The sequence below is a fragment of the Dermacentor albipictus genome, unplaced genomic scaffold, assembly GCF_038994185.2.
Source record: "Dermacentor albipictus isolate Rhodes 1998 colony unplaced genomic scaffold, USDA_Dalb.pri_finalv2 scaffold_16, whole genome shotgun sequence".
Classification (NCBI taxonomy): domain Eukaryota; kingdom Metazoa; phylum Arthropoda; class Arachnida; order Ixodida; family Ixodidae; genus Dermacentor; species Dermacentor albipictus.
The window spans coordinates 3,847,437-3,864,642 of record NW_027225570.1 but is presented as its reverse complement, the minus strand read 5'-3'; the positions used below and the strand labels follow the sequence as shown (position 1 = coordinate 3,864,642).

The 17,206-nt window shown below is 49.8% G+C and overlaps 1 protein-coding gene across 1 annotated transcript in view; it reads right to left on the bottom strand.

Annotated features, from left to right (window-relative positions):
- The window catches only part of LOC135920496 (arylsulfatase B-like), a 363,609-nt gene that overhangs the window by 53,197 nt on the left and 293,206 nt on the right, over window positions 1–17,206 (bottom strand). The window contains exon 10 of the mRNA XM_070529005.1: window positions 517–787. Coding sequence (XP_070385106.1) covers window positions 517–787 — 271 coding nt within the window. The remainder of the gene's footprint in view (window positions 1–516; window positions 788–17,206) is intronic.

Here is a 17,206-nt window from a genome sequence, read left to right as displayed (position 1 = left end):
GAGGTGGCCAAGTTAATCCGCAGTCCCCCCTACGGGTACTTCATCATATCGTGGTTTTGGGAAGTAACACCCCAGAATAAAAAAAAATATGCGAATTCGGCACATCCTACGGCCACTTGGAAGTGAACTCAACTTAGGTTTAGAACGGCGTTGAAGTTGGTTTACATACCGTATACTTCAGTGGAAGCGATGGACAAGACCTTGAGCCCCGGTCTCCTATATCGCAGCTGCGGAAGACTACAAAAGCTGTGCTGTGATTCCTGAAGGTGTGCAGACTGAGCGATCGTCTGTGACACAACACTTAGAATTTTCATTACGTTGGCGATTCCGACACTGGATGGAGTGCACATCAACTACTGACTCTTTCACCTGCTCATGTTCTTTTCCTGCCCTTTCACCTTCCGCTCGTACCACGTAACCAATAGGAAGAATTCCTAGTTAACCCCCCTGGTTGTCATTTATTCCTTTCTCTCCCTGTGAAAGTGGCTCGATTGTACACCAGTACTCTTTACGTACCTTCTTCTGCTGTGCCGCGACGTTCCTGTACTCGCAAGGATCGACCTGCAGGTCGAACAGGCATGGTTTGCGTCGAGGCTGGCAAGCGTCGGCAGGTGACTTGTCGGGCGGTCGTAGTCCGCAATGCACAGTCACCAACGGGCTGTCAGGGCGCCGGGAGGTGACGCCACCGCGGCCCATGGCCGACAGCGCACGGTGCACGGCCCTGTCGGCATCGGCGCCAGATGGCACCTGGGGTCCGTGCTCGCTGCTGGTGTCGCGAATCTCGTACCTGCGTCCATGCCCCAACGACCTCATCGGACATGGTACCTTAGCAGGCTGCCAGTTAAGGATAGTGTTGGTGATCCATTACCGCGAGTTGTACAGCATTAATGTTAAACGAGGACGTAGACGAGAGAAGAACGACCGCTGTCCTTGTCTTGTCTAAGTGCTTGTTTGTTTGACATTCGCGCTGTATTGTCTCGAAATGGTATCTGCTTCGCTGAATATAGTGTACGACAAATGTACGACAACCAATGTCTGCTTAGCGGTAGCAATAATTGCCCCACTCTCATTTGATTTTGAGCTATGTTCTTGGCCTCCACGGCACTTTCACAACGCCTCCAGCTTTTTACATACAGGGTAATTACACACACACACACACACACACACACACACACACACACACACACACACACACACACACACACACACACACACACACACGCACGCACGCACGCACGCACGCACACACACACACACACACACACATATTGTTACGGGGATGTTGGGAGTATTTAAAGAATGTATTTACAACATATATACAGGATGAGTCAGAGTAGATCAGATGGCTGAGCACCACCAATACACAGTCACCAGCGCCTCGCAATCTTCTTCCTCTCTCTTCTTTCATCCTTCCGTAACAGGACCCCCGGGTGGTGAAACGCCGTCTCGGCGCATGGTGGGCGAAGAATTCCGAGCGAAGTATGGATTCAGCCGCGAAACGAGCACGAGGTGAACAGTCATCGGACTTGAGGATGCACCAAACTGTAGGTGCGAAATCTCGTAATTTACGTCGTTAACTTGACGTAGGACTTCATAAGGCCCTTTGTAGCGAGACAGAAGCTTCTGGGAGAGACCAACCCGACAAAATGGTGACCAAAGGAGCACCCAAGAAGCTGGCGCAAAGTTCACATTGCGATGGCACCATTCATAACGCTGTTTTTGTATATGCTGCGAGGCTAATGAACGAGATCGGGCGACTTGACATGCCACGTGAGCGCGATCGATGACTTCATGAGCGTACTCAGTTGTAACATGTGGCACAGAAGGGATCATCATCATCAGCCAGGTTACGCCAACTGCAGGGCATAGGCATCTCCCATACTTCTCCAACAACCACAGTCATGTACTAAGTGTGGCCATGACGTCCCTGCAAACAACTTAATCTCATCCAACCACCTAAATTTCTGCAGCCCCCTGCTACGCTTCCCTTCCCTTGGAATCTAGTCCGTAACCCTTAATGACCATCGGTTATCTTCCCTCCTCATTACACGTGCTGCCCATGCCCATTTCTTTTTCTTGATTTCAACTAAGATTTCATTAAGTCGCGTTTGTTGCCTCACCCAATCTGCTCTTTTCTTATCCCTTAACCTTACACCCATCATTCTTCTTTCCGTAGCTCGTTGCGTCGTCCTCAATTTAAGTAGAACCCTTTTCGTAAGCTTCCAGGTTTATGCCCCGTAGGTGAGTACTGGTAAGACACAGCTATTATACACTTTTCTCTTGAGGGATAATGGCAACCTGCTGTTTATGATCTCAGAATGCCTGCCAAACGCACCCCAGCCCAATCATTCTTCTGATTATTTCCGTCTCATGATCCAGATCCGCCACCACTACCTACCATAAGTAGATGTATTCCCTTACCACTTCCAGTGCCTCGCTACCTATTGTAAATTGCAGTTTTCTTGCGAGACTGTTAAACATTACTTTAGTTTTCTGCAGATTAATTTTTAGACCCACCCTTCTGCGTTGCCTTTCCAAGTGAGTAAGTATGCATTGCAGTTGGTCCCCTGAGTTACTAAGCAAGGCAATATCATCAGCGAAGCGCAAGTTACTAAGGTATTCTCCATTAAATCTTATCCCCAATTTTTCCCAATCCAGGTCTCTGAATACCTCCTGTAAACACGCTGTGAATAGCATTGGAGAGTTCGTATCTCCTGACGGGAGGATGGTGTCAAACGGCAATGTGGGGTCGCGACCAACCAAAAATTGGAGGACGCTTAAGCTTCGCCTTCAAGAGTGGGACGCGACAGCGTTCCCGTCGACCCGCCAAGGGGTATAAGACAATGCGCTACGGCACAGCAATCACTTACGATGCGCCCCGCATCGGACTTAGCGCCCACCTATCACGCGGTGAGCGTCGAGCAACGCAGCGTTCGGCGCGGCAACGAAACGTGCGCCTGAGCGAACGAAACGAACCAAAGAACTCGGTGTCTCGGAGGGGAAACGATCTACGCCAGCCAAACGTCGTGATCGGCACGGGCAGAGAGATAGATAGTAATCTAAACCGGGAGCACGGCGAAGCGTCGTCAGGGGAGAGGGAGTCCCGCGACGCGCCTGGCAGCGGTCCCAATGCGCGCGCGGCGCGCCTCCTGTCGGGGCAGCGCCGTACATTGAGAGGAGGGGGTCTTCTGTGTTTGCCGCAAGACGGCTCTGCGTGTGCGGAAAGCGCAGAAGAAATGCAGCGGAAACGCACTTCGCAACTCGTGTAATTCGGACTTCTGTACGTTACATGTTCATAATTACCGATATACACCGCAGTATAACTTTCCACGGCTCGTTTCGAAGGCAACACCGCATTCACTAGAGGCGCGTTTGCACCGCTTGGAAGCATCGAACTCGTGGCTGAGTGGTAGCGTCTCCGTCTCACACTCCGGAGACCCTGGTTCGATTCCCACCGGGCCAATCTTGGAAGTTGCTTTTTATTTATGAAGCGCCTGCCGTGATTTATCGCTCACGGTCAACGCCGCCGACGCCGACACCCGACGCCGACGACACCGGCTTTTCTGCGACACGAGCTCCTTAACGCTATCGCGTTAAAATATAAAAGGGTCAGTATCCTGCGGTATCATGTCGGGACGAGTTATACGCGATCGTCGCGTAGGCCAGCGTGGCGTACCAGTCGCGATGATCGTTGGAGACGTACATCGACAGCATCTCTGTAATTTTCGGTTGAGACGTTCCGTAAGACCGGTTGTTTGTGGGTGGCAGGCGGTAGACAGCTTGTGTTCAGTGGCAGAAGAGCGGAGGAGGTCGTCCACAGCTCGAGAGAAGAATGAGCGGCCGCGGTCTGTAAGTAACTGTCGAAGTGCACTGTGTTGGAGAATGACCTCGTGAAAGAGAAAATTGGTGACGTCTGTTGCGCAACTAGTAGGCAATACCTTTGTTATCGTGTGGCGTGTCGCGCAATTAGTAGCGACGGTGATCCACTTATTCCCTCTAGTCGTTGTCGGAAAAGGGCTAAGCAGCTAGGTCAAGGCCTACACGAAAGAACGGTTCACAGCAAACTTCAATTGGATGGAATCGTGCGACAGGTGGCAGGGGAAGTTTCCTCCGGCGCTGACACAATTCGCAAGTTGCGACATAGCGACGCACGTAGCAGTAGAGACGCGGCAGAAGAACCGGCGTAGTAGGCGGTCGTATACGCAAAACTCCTAGGTATCCCGCCGTCGGTGCATCGTGAAGTTGTTCTAGAACGACGGGTCGCAGATGACGAGGAAGGACAAGCAGCAACTCAGGGCCGTTAGGGTTGATATTGCGGTGGTAGAGGATGCCGTCGTGCAGCACTAACATGCGGGACGTGCTGTCGGTGCTGCCAGATTGCACACTGGCGATGATGGACTGCAAGGATGCGTCGCGTTGTTGTTCAGTCATATCAATAAAAGCCATCACGCAGGTCGCCGAATCATGCGCAACAGGATCAGGGGGCTCCACGGGGTGACGAGAGAGGCAGTCAGCGTGCTTTTGGAGGCGTTCAGTCTTGTAACTCACAATACATTTTATTTATTTATTTATTTATTTATTTATTTATTTTCAATACTGCTGCTCTCCTTCGAGAGTGTGGCAGTTGGGCAGTGCAATAGTTCAGCTGTACAGTACAAGGAAATCAGAGTGGAGGTTATACAAAAAGAAGCTTGTTGTGGGCGAGTTCGTTTTGCATACTTGAAGAAAAGAGCGCTACGAAGACGCGGACTAAAAGAGGAACATGTACCACGTACAAGCGCCTTGTCCGTCGTACATGTTCGTCTTTTAGTCCGCGTCTTTGTAGCGCTCGTTTCTTCAAGTTATACAAAAAGAACGACCTAAGCAGTGCAAGTTATACGTACTATACAAGTAAACCATGTTAGGATCACAGGGAAGAGCAAATAATGGAAAAAAAGAAAGGGAAAAAAGCAAGAAGCTTTATAACAATAGCACAAGCACCACTTAGGGCAAGTAATAAACCAGAAGTAACTAAAATAAAACTACGAGTATTTGAGAATCATTATGGCAAATGAATAAGATGCTAATGAGAGGGTTTATCATAATTTCCTAAGGAATAAAACAATCTGTGCCGATTTCCCTTCATGTACAGGTACTGTTATTCACACACATTTTGTTTTCCGTTTGTGAGATAAATTCGGTTAATGATTCAATGTTGGTGATAGTAGGATCAAGTTGGTTCCATTCTGCTATTGCGTGCGGGAAGAAAGAATACTTAAACGTGTCATTTCTACATGTGTATGCTATCAATGTGTGCGCATGCTAGTTACGTATAGGCCGAGCCTCGGAGAATGAAATGTATTTGTAGGTATCTATCCTATAGTTATCTTTTAGTAGTTGAAACAAGAATATTAAGCGAGCGAGTTTTGATCTTGTGGATAGCGCTCGCAAACCGGACTGGGTTAAAAGATTTGTTGGCGAGTCTGTACATTTATGTTTGCTATGGATGAACCTCACAGCATTCCTCTGTATTGATTCTAGTTTACTTATGTTAGTCAGTGTATGCGGAAACCAGACTGTGTTAGTGTATTCGAGAACAGGCCTTACAAATGTGTAAGCTAGCAGCTTCGTTGTCTCCGTTGCGAGCGCCAGGCTTTTTTTTTTTTTCAGAAAAATTGTTCGCGCAGCGCCTTTGAGGTTGTATTACTGATATGTTTGCCCCATTTGAGCTCCGAGGTTAACGTAACGCCTAGATATTTGTGTTCTTCAACTTTACTAAGTGCAGTGTCGTTTATTGCGTATATAAAGATTGATGATACCATTTTGCTGGTTAGAGTCATGATCGCGGACTTTTGTATGTTTATTTGCATCTGCCATTTAGAGCACCAATCAGCTAAGTCAGCTAGAGAATCATTTAGTTGAATATGATCATTGTTTGTTTGATTGTTTACAGTGATAAACATTCCTGGAGACGCAAAGCCCACCGGCGAAGCCGTGCAGTCGGGTCCCGGAGGTGTATTTGGAATATCCAGAAGGGACAACGCAATGGCAACCGCAGCGCCACGGTATTGGCTGCCGCCTGCGAGGACGCGCCGTGGCGTCATGCCTAACAACGCACTCTCATCACCAGCGGTTTCGCGTAGCTTGTTGGGGGTCGTGGCCAACGCCGTGACCAACGTTTTGTCGTGGCTGGCACGCAGACGCGGCTACGTGAAACTGGCATAACTGTGTGCTGGCGCTGTCGCGAGCCGAGGGTGACGCGACTTTCCGTCCCATCCATCGAAGCGCCCTCTCCGCCCTGCCGATTGATAGGAATCGGGATCTACGCCGGTGCGACAGTTTACGCTGCGAGGATCGCTGGGCGAAACCCATGCCGACAAGATCGGAACCTGTGAGATGGAGTCGTATTCCACCACTACTACTAACGAATACGCAGTGCGATGCCCTCAAGTAGAAACAAAACGCCCTTGCGATTACTGTGCTGCTCACGTCCTGTTATAATGCAATTCGGCATACATCGACACGGCGTGAAAGCACTGAATAGTGTTTTAACGTATGTGCCCTGGCACAGAACGTTCTAAACAGTCCCGAAAGAGCCTATATTGTGTTGGATGTTAAAGTTCACTCTAGATATCAGTAAATGTTGCAGGTATGTGCCAATTTCTTCACCTTATTGCAGAGAACTCTCTCGGGCCGTTATTGCATTTTTATGGCTTCCTCCATGTCCCAATATGCTGAATTTCAAGTACATTGAAGTTGTTGCAGATGCGAAATGCCACTTTTATGATGTATTTGGTTCGCCTGTTAAATCTAGTTTAAAAAGTTCTGTTGAAAAAGAAATTTCCATCTTTTTACAACTGGGATGAGCAATGTTAGAGGTGGAAAACTGTTATAATGGCATTGTGCAAGCTAATACTTTAATTTAATAGCACTGCTTTTAGTGAATTTCTAAAGCACAGCAATTTTGCTTGCTTTTTTCTGTTTTATAAACTAAAATGTACGCCTTTGAAAGGCAGCCTGACCCTCTTTAAATTCGAAATATTGGACACATACTGGGAACACTGCTTTCCAATACACTTGCTGAAACTGCCTTATCAGAACACCCTAGTACACAATGCAGATCCGTTAAGAAGTGACAAGACAGTTTGACAATTTTAATAATTGAAAGACGTAGCAAAACCTTTTTTGGGTGCTTTTTCCTTGCTTTCAGACACTGCACATTGCCTTTTAAGGCATGTTTTCAGTGTTTCTTCTTTTATGGGGAGGGCGTGTTAACATCTTTTACACCATGCCAATTATGTGGTGCCATAATGTGTTCTTGGATGGAGTCTTGCCCTTTCATTCAGAACAATATAACGTCGTTTATTGTGTCATAGGCCATTTTACATTTGAGTATGAGTGTAGCATTTTGCTAACTTTTGCCTCTGTCACCCAAGCTTGCAAGTTTGCTACCCACTGCTGGTGGCATGACACATGTCACATTTCTTTTTTTAATAAAATGAAGTCTGTCACTTATTCTGTGCACTGATTGTCTTTTGTCTCTCTGAATTGCAATTTGTTGCCTATATTTGCTCTTTTGTTGCATTTCAGATTAGGAATGGCTATCATAATTGACATTCAACCATATTGCACACAATGTAGATATGTACTTGCAATATATGGCCACCATAAATATAGATAGAAGTTAATAATTCAAGAATAGTGCCTTTGCATGGTGGGACAGCCACGAAATGTAGCTACAAGGTACCAGCGCTGCAAGTAGCACTGTTTGTGCAGAATATAGTTCAACTCAACTACTTTCAAACATCACTGCTTCTGTCTGCATTTGTATAGCTCCAATTCCTGTGAACAACACACATCTGGTGGAAGAGTGGCTTGCACCTGCAGTTGGGCCCAATAGTTTGCTGGTATCCTGCCTAACGGAGTTACCACCGACTTCCCTTGCGCACTCCTTAATGATGCCCACAAGATTGTCGTTCATTGCTTCAACACTAAAGTCCCCTTCCTGAGTTAAAGCCGAATACCTGTTCTGTAGCTTGATATGGAATTCCTCTATTTTCCCTCTTACCGCTAACTCATTAATCGGCTTATTACGTACCAGTTTCGTCCGTTCCCTCCTCAGGTCTAGGCTAATTCGAGTTCTTACCATCCTGTGGTCACTGCAGCGCACCTTGCTGAGCACGTCCACAACAGATTTACCCTAGGAAATTGATGGCACCTTTCGATGAGCGGAGGGATGATTTAGATGCGTATTTGCATCCGTTTAAAAGGATAGCAGTCAAGCAATGCTGGGAGAGGAGCGAGTGGAATAACACTTTAAGCCTGTGTTTAGTGCGTGAGGCTCTCAGTGTTTTTGGATGTATGCCAGCAGAGGAGTCATTAGACTATGACAAGGTGATGAAAACTTTGTTGCAAAGATTCAGTTTGACCGCAGAAGCGTTCCAAGAGAAGTTTAGGTCCTGTAAGCCTGAAGATTCAGGAACAGGCAAGCAGCTCACGTGTCGTCTAGCAAGTTATTTTGAGAGGTGGATATAGAGCTGTCTGAGACGGACAAAACATATGAAAGGGTTCGCGACAAAGTCGTCCGTAAAACATTGCTTGCCATGTGTAGCAGTAGTTTGGCGATATTCCTTAAAGAGAGAAATTGCAAACTGAGGAGCAGATGGAAGAAAAAACAGTCAGTTCGCAGAGGCACAATGATTGAGAAATTTGGAAAAGGGTGGCAATGATGCACACACGACAGCAGTAGTGGAGATGAAGAACCAGGGGCAAATCAATAGACAAAAGGGACCCTAGAGAAGTTTCTATGTAACCGGTTAGGTCATCTAGCGGTTGTTACGTTTCGCCTACGACGCGCGGTAAAGCCAGCGCGGATGCAACGTACGCCGGAGCTTCGTTCCAAGCGGCGGACATTTTGGCCCGTTCGGAGCGGCCGCGAGCGCGCCCCGCCGAGCGCGTCCCGGCATGATCAGGGCCACGTGTCTTTGTGTGTGCGTGTGTGTGTGTGTGTGCCCACGCTTGTCAAAGCGCGGCAGCCGGGGAGAGGAGCTCCCCCAGTGTGAAGCGAGGAGGTCTGTCCGGCGCCGGCCCGGCTGATGCGTCACCTCCTTGTTCCAACGTGTCTTTCAGTCCGTCCGTCGCCGCTGTCACGTGGTGAAGTCCCGTGACCTTCCCTCTTGCTCTCAAGTCCGAGAGTATAAGAGCAGCTGCCCCCGGACGCCAGGAGAGAGGCTCCGATTTCTGCTGTTGAGTAACGTGCTCTCCCGTCTCTCTACTTCGGTCGACCTGACCGCCCGCTCTTTGCGATGCTAGAATAAACAAGTTGTTCTGTTAGCAGTCGCCTCATGCTTTGCTGGGACCTTCGGATGCTTCCAGTGTGCCCCAGGCCGCCAGGCCAACGCTACCCTTGGGGCTTGCGACCCAGTTGCAATAACGGGTGTCAGCACTGAGGTTCCTACAGCTGGTGGCAGCGCTGAGGTTTCAACAGCCGGTGCCATCGGTGCGGTTCAAACATCTGGTTGCCAGCGGTGAGATCGCGACAACGGAGGCCAGCAGCGAAGATATGCGGTTGACTGTATGCTGAGCAGCACAACGACCATCCGGGAGCAGTGCAACGAGCCCTGTGTGATGACTGGTTGCCTGCAGCGGAACGACTGCGCTGAATTCTTGGCTGCGAGGTTTGGTGAGTGCGGGACTTTCTTCTTCTGAGTTTTGCCAGGCTTTTGTTAGTGTCAGAAACAGAGCTGGTAATTGTGGTTGTCGTTGCTGCCGGGTTAGTTGCGGCAAGACAATAGTAGGCAGTAGAGAAAGCAGCATTCAGAGCAGCCATGGATTTGAAGTCGTTGCGCAAACCGAAATTGTTGGAGCTTGCAAGAGAGTTGGGTCTGGATGTCTCAGACAAACTCAGAAAACCAGAACTGCTAAGGGCTATTCTTGAGTTAGGAGCTGAGGATGACGAGCTGTCGGAATGCCTTGAGACCATTGAGGAGAGGGAGACGGCAAAAAGACAGGAACGCGAACTTAAAGAACAGCAACAGCGAGAGAAACAAGAGAAAGATGAGCGTGAACGTAAAGAACAAATAGAACGAGAGCAACAAGAGAAACAGATAGAACGAGAGCAACAAGAGAAAGAAAAAGAGCGTGACCGTCAACACGCTTTGGAAATGAAGCGTCTCGAAGTAGAGATGGAACGCGCTCGTAATGGAAGTCAGGCACACGGTGCAGGAGAACGAGTATTGTTCAAAATGACTGACCTGATGCGGCCGTTTAAGCTTGGAGAGGACATTGGTTTGTTCCTGGTTAACTTTGAGCGAACGTGCGAGAAGCAGGGGTTCTCTCGGGAAACGTGGCCACAGCGCTTGCTTACTTTGTTACCCGGCGAGGCGGCCGATGTAGTCGCTCGCTTGGAGAGAGAGGAGGCAGAGGATTTCGACAAAGTGAAATCGAGTCTGCTAAAAAAGTACAGGCTGTCCGCGGAGGCGTTCCGTCGGAAGTTTCGAGAAAATGAGAAAGGCAAAAGTGAGTCATATACAGAGTTTGCCTACAGGCTTATGTCAAACATGCAGGAGTGGCTCAAAGAAGAGAAAGCATTTGGTGACCACGAGAAAGTTCTGCAGTGTTTCGGGCTAGAGCAGTTTTATAGTCGGTTACCTGAGAACGTGCGGTACTGGGTCTTGGATAGGCCAGACGTTAGTACGGTGGCTAGAGCCGCTGAGCTAGCCGAAGAGTTTGTGACGCGTCGGGCTCGCGGAGCTAAGGACGGTCAAAAGGGTGAATTTGGCTCCAAGTTTGAGAGGCCGAAGTTCACGCCCATGAGAGCAAAGGGGGACACACGTAGTGCGGACGCGAGTGAAAGCAGTCCGACCGAACGTAAGGAGACGGCGGCAGCCGAAGCCGAACGCAGAAAGCGGTTCGAGGCGAGGCAAGCGCGCGTTTGTTATACGTGTCAGAAGCCGGGTCACTTTTCGGCGCAGTGTCCAGAAACAAAAACAAAAGTTGTGTTTTTGTCATTGTGCAGCACTGACGAGAACATGAAGCTTCTCGAGCCTTACATGCGAGACCTCCTCGTAAACGGGAAGGAGTGCCGAGTGCTTCGCGATTCCGCAGCTACGATGGATGTAGTTCACCCTTCTTACGTAGAACCCGATATGTTCACGGGCGAGTGCGCATGGATCAAGCAAGCCGTGGAAGCTCATAGCGTGTGTCTGCCCGTAGCAAAAGTGCTTATTGAAGGTCCTTTCGGAGCACTTGAGACGGAGGCGGCAGTGTCATCTATGCTGCCCCCCCAGTACCCGTACCTATTTTCGAACAGGTCCGATCACCTCCTGCGCGAGAAGGGGCTTTTGTTTGGTGAGGCTAACGTTCAGGCCTTAACCAGATCGAAGGTTCGGGAGCTCGCTGCAAAGGCGGTAGTTGCGGGGCCGACGTTGTCGAACGATGAGAAAGGGTCAGAGGCGCAGCAAGCTGATATTCAGAGCACGCCCGAACTGAATAAAATTGAGCCTGTAGCGTTAAAGGCACCAGATACTGGAGAGGAAATGCCCGACACGGGAAAGTTAGAAGAGCTATCTGAAGATTTGCTCATCGCGCCTACGTCAGACGGACTTGATAGGTTGCTAAAAGTCAGCCGGACGGCTTTGATAGACGAGCAAAAGAAGGATGGCAGCCTAGAAAACATACGCTGCATTGTCAAGGAAGGTGTCGCCAAGAAAAATGCTCGCTTTGTGGAAAGAGGTGGGGTCCTGTACCGGAAGTATATAGACCGCAGGGGAGTGGAGTTCAATCAGCTGATCGTGCCTCAGTGCTATCGTCAGGATCTGTTGCGCTTGTCGCATGGGGGTTCGTGGTCCGGACACCTAGGAGTTAAGAAAACTAAGGACCGTCTCTTGCAAGAGTACTATTGGCCAGGGTGTTTTCGGGACGCAGACCACTTTGTGAAGACATGTGACACCTGTCAGCGCGTGGGCAAACCAGGGGAAAAATCGAGGGCGCCGTTGAAGTTGGTACCTATCATTACGGAGCCTTTTAGACGGCTCGTTATTGATACAGTGGGACCTCTGCCGGTAACAGCCACGGGGTACAGACACATTTTGACTGTGATCTGCCCAGCGACAAAGTTCCTTGAAGCAATGCCGCTTAAAGAACTCAGCTCAGTTGAGATAGTCAATGCACTACTGTCCATATTTGCGCGAGTTGGTTTTCCTGCGGAAATCCAATCAGATCAGGGCACAGTGTTTACTAGCGCTTTGACGACAGCCTTTCTCGAAAGGTGCGGGGTAAAGCTGCTACACAGCTCAGTGCACCACCCCCAGTCGAATTCCGTTGAGAAGCTCCACTCCGTCATAAAGCGCGTGTTGAGAGCATTGTGGTTTGAACAACAAACTGACTGGGAGCTGTTTCTGCCTGGGGTGATGTTTGCATTGAGGACCGCGCCGCATGTGGCTACAGGGTTTTCGCCAGCTGAGCTAGTGTACGGTCGCTCGCTGCGATCTCCGCTTCGCATGCTTCGAGACGGATCACTGCCTTCTCCAAAGGCTGCAGACTATCTGTTTCACAAATGGCCGCCTCCTGCACTGGAGCCTCGCTTTGCAACAACATTATTTTGAGGTGCGTTACAAAAAGGGGAGTCTCAACGGTAACGCCGATGGCTTAAGTCGAAGCCCCTAACGTGGGAATCAGCCTCAAAATTGTTTGTTATTGATGTTTTTCTTCCTGAGGCAGGATTTTTAACATATTGCTTTTGTGTAGTGTTTCAAAGTGATGATGTGCTTTCTAGTGCAATTTTCCGATTTGTGGACGCGTTCTGAGTGCTGCTAGACTACTGTAAGGAACTAGGCAGTAGTATTAAAGGGGAAAGAGCCTGGCATGGCTTAGTGAGGGTTGTGCCGGGCTTGCTGACTGAACGGCTGAGTTTCGGCGTAGTTCTAACGCTTGCTGGGAACGAGAGAAAAATGAGAACTCTCCCGAAGTCACTTTGCAGTGTCCTCTATGAACCTGAACGTGAGAACGAGGCCTTCTCGGTGCGCTGCGCTCAAGAAACGCCGTGGGACGACCGACTTCGGTTATGAGCATCATCGAGCGACATCCCTCCGGACAGCGGATGCAGTCCCCTGACCATCGGGATCTCCCTCCCCCGGCGGGGCGGTCTGTTACGTTTCGCCTACGACGCGCGGTAAAGCCAGCGCGGATGCAACGTACGCCGGAGCTTCGTTCCAAGCGGCGGACATTTTGGCCCGTTCGGAGCGGCCGCGAGCGCGCCCCGCCGAGCGCGTCCCGGCATGATCAGGGCCACGTGTCTTTGTGTGTGCGTGTGTGTGTGTGTGTGCCCACGCTTGTCAAAGCGCGGCAGCCGGGGAGAGGAGCTCCCCCAGTGTGAAGCGAGGAGGTCTGTCCGGCGCCGGCCCGGCTGATGCGTCACCTCCTTGTTCCAACGTGTCTTTCAGTCCGTCCGTCGCCGCTGTCACGTGGTGAAGTCCCGTGACCTTCCCTCTTGCTCTCAAGTCCGAGAGTATAAGAGCAGCTGCCCCCGGACGCCAGGAGAGAGGCTCCGATTTCTGCTGTTGAGTAACGTGCTCTCCCGTCTCTCTACTTCGGTCGACCTGACCGCCCGCTCTTTGCGATGCTAGAATAAACAAGTTGTTCTGTTAGCAGTCGCCTCATGCTTTGCTGGGACCTTCGGATGCTTCCAGTGTGCCCCAGGCCGCCAGGCCAACGCTACCCTTGGGGCTTGCGACCCAGTTGCAATAACGGGTGTCAGCACTGAGGTTCCAACAGCCGGTGCCATCGGTGCGGATCAAACACGGTGAAGTGCCGAGTGAGAGGTAATGGTTTGCCAGTTGCGCCAATAGAAGGTTCACAAGGCAGATGAATGCAGGACTGGATCCGTGGATAAGATGGCATGTACCATGAGGTCAAGAGATGATGGACATAGAGAGCAGGAGCTGCCTGTATTGGAAGGCGAGGTGCAAGGACGGGAGCGAATACCATTTTAATAAGAAGGAGTCTAGCGACACCAGACAGCATGACTGGGCACTTCGAGTCAGTAATCTTGGTAGACAAGTCTGGTAAATATCTGCCAGAGGCACGAATTCAAATATCAACACCCTTTTATACAGGGCTGGTCACAGCTATATGTGTGGAGGACTCCCTTTATGATTTGATTGTGGAAAATGTAGCTGGGGTGAGGAAGGCAGATGGCCCAGACCCAAATCGGAAGAGGGCAGGGAAGGACATGGAAGAGAAAGAACACTCAGCAGCGCAAAAAGAGAGGACGCAAGAGACAAACGTAGCGGCTGCAGTACAAACACGAGCAAGAAGTAGTGGTACCAAACCTCTGACAGCAATAAAAGTTACAGGCATTAAGGAATTGAACATTACCGCTGCAGAATTCAACGAATTACACAACAAGGATGAGTCAATATGAAAGTATTAACTAAAGATAGGGGAAATGGTGCGAAGAAAAAGGAGTAGGACAGTGGTGCAGTTTATAAAGAATAACATTATGTACCGTAAGTGTATGATTACTTCAGGTAGCGAAGTACTACAGTTGATGGTCCCTAAGGAGCTGAGGAATACAGTATTGTAGATAGGGCACAATAGTATAATGGCAGGTCACCAAGGAATAAAGAACACGCTAGAAAGGATCACAGAAGAGTTCTTTTGGATCGGGGTGCAAAGTGATGTGAAACGGTATGTGAAATCATGTGATGTACGTATGCCAAAAGAATGTGGCTAACGGACGTGTAGGACAGGAGAAACAAACGGGGAAGAACGACGAGAGGACTACAGTTGCCTTGGTGATTGCCGAAGAGAAGGACCACGGGAAAGTGCACACTTCTATCGATAAGGAGACCATGGGGGTAGAGAGGGTTAGGTTGAACCAAGGCCTAGTGGCAATACAGGTACGGAAGTTAAGAGAGTTGATTCAGAAATTGGAGGAAGTGTTTTCAGATCTCCCCAGGCGGACAGAACTAGTGCGGTGCGAACTACAGCAGAAGTGGGGCGGATTTAAGGAGTCGGGCGTTGGGGCGTTGAAACATCAAGATTATAACGCAGACAAACAAGTGTACACATGTAAGGTGATAGGAACAATCAAATCGCAAACTCTGTGAACTGTGCATGTAGTGAAATGTGCGTGACAGTGTTGTGGTGTGTTGTCAGCCACGACGACGCATGAAAAAGCACCCAAGTCGCAGCGGGAGAGTCAAATTCACCACTAAGGCGACCGACAGAAGGCATTTTTTTGGATAAAAACTCCTGAAAAGGGTATACATCTCATACGTAAGAGGTATGAAGCGTGGAAAGGAAGAGGACCATGTGCGCGGATTGGTCCGAATGGCATGAGCCCTCGATGAGCGTGAACCGAGCTGTGATAGGGAGAGAAGCGGCGCTGAGCTGGCATTAGCGATGTCGCTCTGGGCCAGGATGGTTCGAGCGTCAGCATCGCACTGGGGACGGGAACCATGGAGGTTCGGTCTAGCCCGTGCCGCTGGCGATGCAGGGTGCGGCCGTCGACCCCGACAACGTTCGAGTGAGGCTCCTTGGACGTGCTGCAGCCTCTCACGGCAGTGCCAGGCACTCCAGGAAGGATTAGCGTTCAGGGGCAGACCAGCACGTACGATAGTCCCCGAGGCCTCTCGTTGGTACTCGAAGAATTAGCGCGGAACTTGAGAAGTTTGTGAAAACACTCCTTTCTGACGGCGTCGCAACCATAGGCTAGGGTTGCCTGACTTTCGCTTAGGAATCGCTGAGGATGAATGTAGACGAGAATAAGGACAGCCTATGCAAGTGCTACTATACGTTAGTAGAGCTTTATTTTTAGTCAACTGAGTTTTTTTTCCCTTTTGAGTTTGGGTTAATTAAAATCTGCTTGCTGTCTTGCTCAGGGCCTCCCAACTCCATCATTCCTAATATCCCCACGCCTCTGAGATCAGTGACACGTGACAAATTCGCGACAGCTGTCGTGCCTGATTTTCGGCAACCGGCACTTAAGGGCCTCTGCGGCGAATCTGTCGGGCAGTGTTTTCAGCAGGACGCAGTAGAGGGCCGTCGCGGCGAAGTCTTTTTGCGTGCTTTTCTCGAGAGCGAACTCAACTCTCGGCATGGCGTCGATGGTGACCTGTGTCGTGGGTTGCTTTCAGCACAGTAGTGTGCTGAGTCCGAAGTTGCGTGATTGCAGCCGTGCGTTTAGCCGTAGAAGTCACTTCTTCAGCGGCGATTCGCACCTTGGGAGAAGGTGCCATAACGCGCTGCGAAGAGGTAACACAGGTAGCAAGCATACGCGGCACACATGTCACATCCTTTGTTACGTGTCACGATACTGCAAACGTGGTAGTGACGGTCAAGAAAGCAGTAGCAACACTGTGTATGGCGAACCTTTTTACTGGTCGAAGTACCCAGCAAAGCAGGCTACACTCAAAGCACAACGATAACGGTGAACACAGTCGGTCATCACCGAAAATCTATTCTGAGGGGCAAGTGCGTCAGCTTTTACAAATGAGTCATGGAAGGTTTGAGAATATTCGTTGGTGCAAGCGTGTCTTCAAGAAAGTGCTACACAATCCTTGTCGCGCATACAATCAGAATACAAAAGGTCCGGTGGCAACAGACAACGGATAGAACCATCGATAACATTCGGGAAATTAAATAGGTGCAGGCGCGTCCTGGCGCTGAGCGTTAAGTTTAACCTTTGTTAGCCGGCGAAAAAGTGGTCTCCGGAGAAAGTTAAACAAGTACACGTGTCAATGACCCCTCTTGAAAAGAACCGTCCCGAAGCTACAAACAGTACAGCGAAAAAACGAAAGCACCCTTAGCAAAGAAAAAGAAAAAAAAGGAACAGTCCCAAAGTTTCTCAGTATGTGTAGAATTGCTTAGCCGGTCGTAACGTCTCAGGTCGTAACTGCGCCGCTCTAACAGCGAAACGCCGTCTGGCATGACCTCGTAGCCCAGTATGCCTATTCGTCGGACGATCTTGTAGGGTGCGAAGTAGCATCGTAGACATTTCTCTGTAAGACCTTATGGGCGTATAGGGCTCCAAATCCAAACATGGTCGCTGGGATGGTACTGCACGTATCGTTGTCGTAGATTGTAGTGTCGGCTATCGGTACGCTGCTGGTTCTTGATACGCAGGTGGGCGAGCTGTCGAGCTTTGGCGCGCTGGAGATAGGTGGTGACGTCAACATTTTCTGCGTTGGTTACGTGCGGCAGCCCGGCGTCGAGAGTCGTCGTC